At 41.1% G+C, this 10,376-nt stretch overlaps 1 protein-coding gene across 3 annotated transcripts in view; it reads right to left on the bottom strand.

The window, feature by feature from the left end:
- LOC128300778 (tRNA-dihydrouridine(16/17) synthase [NAD(P)(+)]-like) overlaps window positions 1-10,376 on the bottom strand; it is a 104,278-nt gene that overhangs the window by 4,053 nt on the left and 89,849 nt on the right. For all 3 annotated transcript variants that reach the window (XM_053036969.1, XM_053036968.1, XM_053036970.1), the window contains 2 exons: window positions 1,695-2,194; window positions 1,254-1,413 (listed from right to left, as the gene is read on the bottom strand). In XM_053036969.1, coding sequence (XP_052892929.1) covers window positions 1,254-1,413; window positions 1,695-1,970 — 436 coding nt within the window. In that variant the 5' untranslated portion in view covers window positions 1,971-2,194. The remainder of the gene's footprint in view (window positions 1-1,253; window positions 1,414-1,694; window positions 2,195-10,376) is intronic.

Here is a 10,376-nt window from a genome sequence, read left to right as displayed (position 1 = left end):
ATTTATGAATTCAAATGATACGCAATTGGAAGCTTATTCCTATTAGCCTATTCATCCACAATATGTACACACCAGCGATAGGAGAGTTGCTCCTCCATTCTGGGAGAGCTGAGAACAAGTGGAATGTTTAAGTCTATTAATTTCACAGAGAAAAAAAAAAACAAAAAGAACATTTACTCTCTAAATGAACCTTTGTAACTAATTTGGTAATCGTTAAGCTTAAGAAGGAGAGGCAATTTAAAACGTGTGCTGCCCTTTACGACCCAGTAAAGGAACAGCACATAGGTAAAGGAGTAATTAAAAACTAATTTTTGTTTTTCTCTCTTGGGCAAGGTTCATTCTAGCATTTTCATTTATTTTGATTAAATCTACAACTAGGAGCAATTCAGGCATCCTATTTAAGAACTTGCAAGAATTAATCCACTTGCATGAACTAATTTTAGTCAATCTGTCCACACTTCTTCAGTCCATGTGGACGAACGGGCGGACTCTAATGCCGTACGTCCGATGACATACTAATGACATGGCCAGCCTATCGGAGTTTGACGAGTTAAACAGGTTGTAGAGGTCACCATCATTGTTGCGACCTTTCTATTGTCCATTTTTACACACGGGGTCAAAAATTCCTATGATCATCCTCCTATCGACGTCCTATCGAAAGAGGTTAAGAAGCTTTCGTCAGTACCAGCCGCCGAAAGGTATGCAATGTTTAAACGCTAACTTTCCCGTTGGTCGAGAAAAATTGCTTCGAAAACTATCAGTTTTTGAATATATAGTACCAGGAGAGCATCCACGGAAGAGGTAGCACCTAGTACAGCAATTTTGCTCAAACTAAATAAACCAGCTGTTTTCAGATTTCCGATACCAGGAGAGCAAGATGGCGCGCAACTTCGTATGGAATGTTGAGCAACACTGCATAAAACAAACTTGCATGCGCAACCTGAGAAATAAGAAATTTCCTCAGAATGTAGAACGATCATTTGGTAATCATCACCCAAGAGCGTGTCAATATAGGTGAATCTTTTGACATATTCATAGGTACGCGACATTTCGTAGAGACAATGCAAAAAATATATGATTCCAGGAGACAAAAATATCGTTAAAAGTCTTTCAGACATCCTTATATGAAGTGTTAACCCCTTTTTTGATCTTCTTCATAAAAACTTTTTTAAAAATGTAAGCATATGTTTGTTGGTACATTAGTGCATATAAGAATTCTACCGAACTGATCTTGCAGAATCCTTAACCCATACCTATCTCTCGCAGCAGTTCCCACTCATCCTGAAGAAAGGCACCGTAGTGGCCCCGCTTGGCAATTGCCTGCGGACAGCCAAGGTTAATATCGATCGCATCACAGTGATCCTGTGCAAGCAGGGCCGCTGCCAACATCACCTTCGGATCGTTACCGCAAAACTAAAAGTAAAGCAGAAAACAACGGAGTCAGTGTAAGTGTAAGAGAAATGGCATAACCGGAAGCGGAAATGGTACCGGCACAACGGATGTTACTGCGTGTGTGTGCTTGTATGGGGCACGTACTGGTGCATGTAATTAAATGTCAACGTTTTAATTAACCGTTCGCCATCTGTGCGTCCCTTTTCTTTCCGTACGTGAAGGAAAATCCCGGAAAACAATGCACGACGGTTTTTTGCCTACTTTTTCCGGCTCGTGTTCGCTTCGCTCTTTCGCGTTCGTACCTGAATTATCAGTGGCCTATCTTCCGGGCAGGTTTGTAGGGAATCCTTTCGATACTTTGGATCCTTCGTGAAGCAGCTGCTGTGGAACATGGGCGAGTAGCAGAGCTGTGCACCGTGCCGTCGACTGAGTAAACGCCAGGCCAGTTCGCTGGCGTCCACCATCGGTGCAACCACGTACCGCGGTGAGTGAAGGATTTTTTCGTAAAATTCAAATCCACTCAGCTTTCGGTTTGGTTGGGCTTCCCCGGCTGGACTGGTGGTCGCGGTACTGTCCATTGCCGTTGTTGATTGGTCCTGGCTGGTAGCAGGTACTGCCGGTGTAACTATGTTACTGTCGTTACTCGTTACCACCGTTACTGTTCGTGTTTTGTGCTTGGGTTTTCCTCTATTTAAAGTTGTCTCCGCTGTCCCAAAAATAGACGACTAATTCCACCAGGCGTCCTGTTAACGTAGGTCCTCACAGCTAGGCCGATGGATGGGGCTTTTCGGGAAACAAAATCCTAAAATGGGAAAAAAGTGTTAATTTACATTAAAATATTCGCTAGGGAAATGCGTCTATCTGCATGATGAGGGTTTAATTAAAACTGACTGATGAAGAACGGGCGTTCTATCGTCACTCTGGATAACCATTTTAGCTTTCGGGTCCAGTACAAAGGATCCGATAACTACTGTTTAACCCTTAATTCCATTCGAACAACCATGAATTTTAGCAAATCAATCGAAAATATTCTTCGGGCGGGAAAAGTCAGCAATCTTTAGTGACCGCTTACGGCATCTTTCCAATGCCACACGTGGATATCGGGCGAATCATTTTGGGTATGCATAATGGCACAACCTTACAGCACTGACTGGGCCAACCACAAACCACTCACCGGCGAGGTCATCCGTTGGATCTGTGTGCCGGTCTTTGCGCGTTTGGAAAAAGCTTTCATTTCACGCACAAAGGTTCTGCTAGGTGCCGGGTATGCGTCGTCGCCTGAAGCGACATAATCCCCGCTCCAACACTCGCTGCTTCTTTCTGCGTAAGGCAAAAGGATGAGATTATTTTCTTAACTCTGCCACCCCACAAACATTCTTCGTTCATCACACGCTCGCCTATAAAACTGGTCTTGGAGGTCTGTGTGCGTCCGTGTCCGAGAGTTTTTCACAGTGCGAGATCCGAATCCGGATAAAAGCGTTAGCCGGTGTGTTTATGCGTTCGGTCGGTGTGCTATTGTGTTGGGTTGGAGAGCTAAGAAATTACATCCTTTCATCACATCACACAGCGTCGAACGTTGGTAAAAGGGGTATGGGCCCAGGCTAGAAGTTGCGGGATAGCTTCACCCGAAGGTGTCAGGTTTATCTGGATCAACCTCCTAGTCGCTCGTGTTTGAAATACTCGGTTTCTGCTTTCATCCGGTTTGGCGTCTAGCATTCGGTTTGCGACCACCTTCCTGAAACACCACGCCACAGGAGGCAAAGATCGGTTTCTGCTTTCCAGCTTCGTTGATCGACACGTTGGAAATGGTCGGTCGAATACTACGTCCGGCAGCGTACGGACGAAAAAAAAGGTTAAATTAATCCACCAAGCGTTACGGGCGTTTCAGCAGGAAATGTTTTCTATTGTGTGTTTTTCTTCGGTCTGCAAAAGATATGGCACCGATGGATGTGGCAGTGGACAACAAAAAAAAAGGTTACGAATCTGTTAGCGCAAAACTTGGCAAACGACGTTTTGCGTGAGGTATTATGAGCAAACTGAATGAATTATGATCGAACCGGGTCACTACTAACTGGATTATCTTGTCGTTGGAACAGAGTGTGTTTGTGTGTGCGCGCGCGCTGGAAGGATGAACCAAGGCTAATGGAGATAATTTTTGAATAATGGATTTATATTTAAATCGACGTAATGGTGCAGTTAGCTGGTGTGCAAAAAACGGCTCATTATGGTCGACTGCTAATGATCCCGACATTCAGCACATCTCTTTAATCGCTTTGTGCTTCGCAAATCTAACTTAACTAATTACATGTCTTGAAAACAGTAATTAAAATACATTTAATGAGACCCGTTTTATGAATGATGTAAACTCTTAGACAAGTCCGGTTTTTATTGCCATTGGTAACGGACGAGATGACAAAAAATCTGATACTAATGTTACTACTGTTTTGCTCCTGGGCGACGAGTACAGGTGTCGCCCAAACTTTAGCAAACTTGAGCACACATTTTGACACGACTGCATCAAGGCGCAATATATTTTCAAGATGTGAATGAGAGAATTTCTTTTATCCCCATAACCAATGCGGTACTAAAATTGAATTCCGAAACTAATTTAAACTCAAGCTGCTTTTGCCAACGGTTTAGAGCTGGCAGCACTTCCTTCGACGTGCTGTGTGTTGCAGTAGTATATGTACTTTGTTTTGCTTTGTCGCAACCCGAAAGATCATCGGATGTCGGAATCGTATCCGGACCACTGCCAGGGTGCCTTAATTTGGTCATCGAATAACTGGCCACGTGCCAAAAAGTTTAAAGCTTTCAAGCGGTTCGAGGTCACAACCGATCTTGGTATCGCTTGCTTGCCCGCCTGCAGTGCATTCATTAGTGTGTACGTACATGCGATACAATTCTGCAGTATTCTTCCCATTTGGTACTAACTGCCACTGTGCCGCAAACGGGTGAAATGACGTATAAGTACACACATCCGTGCGACATGTGCGTGAAATGTTTCTCTGTGGAATGTTTGTGTCTTGCTGAAAGACCTATAAACCATAACTATAAACCGCACATGCTTCCGACCGTAGAAGCATTGAAGGCTTGGAAACCATTCCGAACTGTTCTTAAATCATTGCTCGCTGCTCAACTGTTTGTAGCATCGCGAGTCATCGGAAAAATCCCAACCATGAAAGTGTGTGTGTGTGTGTGTGTCTCTGGCCGGAGGCTTCTTTGCAAATGATATTACGTCACGAAGCTTCAACAAGAGCAAGGGGAGATTGTGTCCTTTTATTGTCTAGATTGGATTTATTACGTTAATTTTTACACACCTCTTTGATGCGAGCGGTGGCAAAAAGTTTTTGAATTGGACTGGGTACTGGGGTAATGCATAAGGCAAAAACTTGGTGCCATGTAAATCATTAGCTGATGCGAGTCTTGACTTGAACAAGTTGGAGCAGATGTCAGAACTCTTTGTTTTGATGATTATCGCACTTTGTGAACTTTGGTTGAGCTTCTTTTACGCTATGAATAAGGGGTGGGCAGACATTGAAGAAAAGAATCAATTGTATACTATTTTCTATTAATCACAATTAAAAAATTGTAAGGTTACACATATTAATGTGCTGCGTGATATAACAGCCATCATAAATATAACATTGAATTGAAAGTTAACAAGACGGAAGATGCCTCATGTAATACACCTGGTTTCTGGTTCTCCCTTTATAAAAGGTTTACCAAAAACATTAAAACTCGTCTTCTTGGCCTTCAGAAAAATGTATCATAATTTCCCTAACGAAAGCTCTCACCAACAACCAGAAAGCGTCTTGAAAATGATTCCAAACTTCCACTTACGGCACCGTACATTCTTTCGGTTGCTTAACAACAGACACAAACGACATAACAACAAAAAAATAGGATGTTTACGACGGGAAATTTGGAATGAATGCAAATTATGACGCAACTTTCTTTCGCTTGCGTTTGCCAAGTCGCTGCACGATCAGTACGACACACTGATGGGCCGTTTTTATTTTGCGTGCCCTTGCATCTTCCCATCTCACCGTGGGTACGTGAGATCAAACGAAGGAGCGAAGGAACATTAAGGACGAACCGATTGTCGTTAGGAATGCTAAATGAAGGTGCGTCCAGCAGCATTTCCAGCAATGACCGTGCCGAGGCGTGATGAAAATTCTCATGAGAAATGTTTACCCTGTGAATTTTCACCGCTATGATGAATAAAAACCTCTAAGCGAAGAATTATGATGATGTGCTGTAGGGAAAGAATGCTGACGTTGATTGTGTGGGCACTCATCGCACATTTTCGGGTTTTTTTTGTTTGTGTTGCTTTTAAAAAGAGATCTCGATGAGGTTAAGTTTTGCTTGCGATTCGTGAAAAGTGATTGCTGGTGACAAATGTGAAGCGCAGTAAACCTAAACAGTGTTCGACGGTTGTCCAAATAAAACAAATCGTTGAAATAAACCGAATTGAACCGTCTAGTCTGTGATTTGCAAAATACAATAGAGGGAACATTCGGTCACACCACTAGGAGAGAAGATTTTGGAGGCTTTTATGCTCTTTGGCAAACTAGCAATGTTTATGTATCATCAAACACGGATGGACATTTCACGCTCGCTGAAATAGGTTCGTACTCCGCTATGTCGGTGTGTTTGTCGCGATTGTTGCCTTGTCTGAGGCTAATAATCACGCACACTGGGTCCATATGGACTGATTTTTTCTAAAAGATGTTCATATTGAAGTTGAATTTCTAATGGAATTACTATTTTGTTAAGCGTTACTAAATAATGCGTACCTTCAGGCGCTGAACGAGATGTTGAAGTTTCGTTTTTTTTTTAAATTTAAAAGTTCGCCCGTTTACACCCAATAATCTCACTGTGCGAAAGGCACGATTCAGTACGACACTAGTTGTTGCCTATGGGATGATTTTCGGACATGCAATGTTCGCTATTTGTGGTCTTTTGCTGCTGTGACGTTGAACTGAGCGTTGTGCAGGACTTTCGAGTGGTATTGCACTAACTGTTTATTGACCAAACCTCAACGCGACGCGTGGACTTGTTTTTTTTTTCTCCAACGCATTTCACGAGCTTTCCAGCTTAAACCGGATCAAGTGAACAATACTCACGGTAGAATTGAAGAAGGACAATTCCTTTTTTTGTTGTAGCTTTCCATGTCATTCAAGTGATGTTCTACTTCCAATTCATGTACAAGCTGCTTTCCACCATCTCAATAGGTCATTGTCATTTGCTTCTTGTGTGACACTTTCCGCAATATTATCATTTAATTTTCTTCGCAAAAGCAACGTTTTTTATTACAAAATTGTCGAAACGCAATACATCGTATATTGACAATTTCAAAAATAATCTACAAAACCACTAAAAGTGCTGAAATGGAAAGAAACTCCAATCCACCATCACGGATGCTGTATAACATTTTTTTGCTTGTTTTCCTATCCAATTCTCTCAGCCAATGGAAAGGAAATTCAATACCAAGACAAACGTTAAAGCAAAATAAAAAATTCCACTACCTTAACGGGACCGGAGCGTCCAAAAATAACCGATTAAAAGGCTGCACAAACACGCAAACAGTGCGATAAGTAAAGGAAATCGAACAGCGCGGAAAAAAGCGCGTTGGCAAAAGAGCGTTTTTCTTCTACAGATTTTGTGAAACTTATTTTGGTCTGAGAGTTGGTGGCAGAAGGCAAAACGAGAGCGAAAGTGGTCATGGTTGCCTTCATTCGAATAAGGCGTGCTAATAAGAAGAAAATGGCAATGATAAAAAAAATAAAATAAAATGCTGTAAACGGAAAAGTTTACTCACAAATCGTCTGAACAATCAAGCTAGAGAGAACTAATTTTCACACATTGATGAAATGTGTTTGTTTTGTCCTCTTCTTCCACCGTCTCGGCTCTGAAGAAGAACAAAGGGCCAATACGAATAATGCACAGCACAAAAGTTTATGGTTATTGATTTTCTAAATTAAAGACAACTTATTGAACCAATGAAAAGGTGCATATAAGCTGAAGAGAATGTTTTTGCTCTCTTTATAGTACAATATGGTCCATTCTATAAGTACAACCATAAGTTTAAAGTATAGGTTTCGTTGCACAAAATGCATGCATTTTTTGGAGAGGAAAAAAGCACCATCAATAAACAGGAAGTTATCATATCTATGACTAGATAAAAATTTCTAAATATTATTAAAAGCACACAATTGGTAAACACGAATGCTACAATTGTTAGTTATTAAATAGGGTACCAAAACTGAGTATGTAACGGGTATTAAACCGCCGCAAATTGTACTAAAGGGCAACTTTGAATATTGAAAACTGAATGTAAGAAATTGATGTAGAATTATAATTTAAACCAGGAACGATTTAGCTGGTGTAGATGAAACCAATAAGCAATCGGATCAGACATTTTTCAAATGTAATGATAAAGACATAACATTCATATTATACATTTCAACTTGTGATAAAATCTTTTCATAATTAAGTGTGCAACTTCCTAAACAGATTCTAGACCTCTTGAGGTTGTTGTGTCGATAAAGAAGAAAAAGAAACAAATTCTACAGATTGGTGACGAAACGCTCCATAAGTTAGGCAAACGTCTCCTACACTCTATAAGTAGCCGTTCAACTGTCTGAACATTTTAAGAATTTATTTTAGATTACAAATTTACCATTTCGTGCGAAATCCGTTTACGCTAACATGATTAACGTTAAATTTGAGTACCGTGAACTAATTCCAAACTGTCACTGGAAACAAACACAAACGTGGAACCACATCCAACATACTGGGGCCGGTTGGAGACAAGGCTATCGCCTTCTTTACGAAAAGTGTCAATAAATCGGAAATAAAATCACTTCCAGAGAGCAAACTTTGTGCAGCTGTGGCGAACTTTTGCCTTCTCCATTGAGTGTGCAAACCGGAGCTTTCACAAAAGCAATGCAACCGCAGACCACCATCATCAAACCGGTTCGGTTCTCCAACATGACACCGACAACACCGGAAGTTACCAATCACAAGAACCCAGCAGTGACTACTACACCGGTTGATATTTTCTAATGGTGTGTGTGTCAGTCTGTTTGTACGTGCACGTCACTTCAACAAATGTGAACGGTTGAATAGGGCAGATGGGAGAAGAAAAACTCCTCTCTCCTTCCCCTTCTCCCCCCGTCCCATCCCATGAAAACTGTGGATGGATCTTGGTGTACGATTTTTCCCTCTTTTTATTTAGCTACTGGAAATCGTCGATGGTGAACCAGCTATTTGTTTGATGGATGAAAATTAGGTAGATTTGATATTGTTTTCCTGACACTGTACACCATCACATTACACGATTCCGACGACAGATTTGATGTGTCTTTTGTCATGTGAGATTTTCAATTTCGAATTTCGACCAACAAAAAAGAGATTATCTTGGAATTTAATGCAATTGTAGAGTGGAGAAAGTTTCAACGTGAACTTATCTAAACAGGATTAAGATGCTAAACGTGAAAAATCTATTTCACAAGGGCCCGAATTGATAGATCTGAAAAATAAAGAAACTCTGACAGCTCAAATGTTGTTGAGCCTGTTGTCAAAGTCTGTTGAATATGCACAAAACTCGAAACGATGAATAGCAAACAAGACGAACTTGATTGGGAAAATACACCGAACGCTACAATAAATAACGGGCAAAGCTCTTTTGGGCTGATTTTTCAGATACTCTATCGCTACAGCGGAGTCTTCATTTCACGGTCCAGCGGCTATGTCTCCTTGTCGAACGTTCAATAGCTTTTTTTCGCTGGCTTACCCGATAAAGCTTATCACACGGTTGCGTTAGTTTTCCGGGCATCAGACTGACAATAGCCGTTCCTCCCTCTTCCATCCGTTACTTCCATTACCCTGATGATCTTTTTGATGGCCAACGCCAATCCGTCGAAAAGGCCACCGAGCTGTGGAAGTAGAAGTAGAGTATGGGAAAGATTTTGTACTATACACGCGAAATGGAAGATGAGCGAACATCGTGGCAGAAAGGAGAAACTACTATCACCCGAGTGTGCCTTAGGGTCAGCCGCCTAGACCGATGGAAATGTTCAGCTGAGCTAGCCGGAAGTGGCTTTTCATGTCGGACAATACAGCGCGGCTAGAGAGGACACACTCACACGCTAAAGAAATGGAAAAAAATAATGCAAAAAACTGTGTCTCCCCACGTGTTTCCGGTGGCTTTTGTTGATGAGCGAGAAAAAGTTAGTTCATCAACGAAACATGAATGGAAAATCTTTGCAGTGGGAGTTTTCGACAGTTTTTTTTATTGTATACGAGGAGTGTGATTTGAGTTACAGCCAGCCATCGAATGAATCGTTTTCAAGTGTTTTCTTTTATTTTTTTAACAAACGCAAAAGAGTGCTCGAAAATTTTGAGCCGTAGGTGGGTGCAGTGTGTTTGGAGTGTTTTGAATTAGCTAAACAACACGCTACAATCGTTTTGTTGAATAATCGTCTGTCTACATCACCATTCAGACTCTTTATGAATGTGTGTGTCAAATCCATGGTTGTCTCATGATAATACTGCCTATTTTAGGTTTTATATGCCCTGTATAAAATCATAAAATTAGTCTTCATTCTCGTCGGATCGCGGCTATAGAGGACGAAGACGCGACGACTTATTTATGCCTTATATGTAATTGCGACCACTGCTATAATGATGGTGGGCATTGTCCACCATGATCCTAATATTGAAATCCTACAGCAGCATGATTGTTGTAGGGCGCTACTGCTAATCTGAACGCGTAATCAAACACGTTTGAATCACAACAGAATTTTCTAAACTAATTTCAGAAGATCACACATTTTTCGCCAAAGAGAAAAAAGTTTGTTGAAAGACCACACACACATCTTCAATAATCAATATATCTGTGCAACAAGGTAGATCTCAGAAGCAAATTGCGAATTTTCCCATTCATTTTTTTATTTATCCACTAAAACCTGCATCATAAA

The sequence above is a fragment of the Anopheles moucheti genome, chromosome 3 (genome assembly GCF_943734755.1).
Source record: "Anopheles moucheti chromosome 3, idAnoMoucSN_F20_07, whole genome shotgun sequence".
Lineage (NCBI taxonomy): Eukaryota > Metazoa > Arthropoda > Insecta > Diptera > Culicidae > Anopheles > Anopheles moucheti.
The sequence above is the reverse complement of the archived record's forward strand: the minus strand, read 5'-3'. Positions and strand labels throughout refer to the sequence as shown.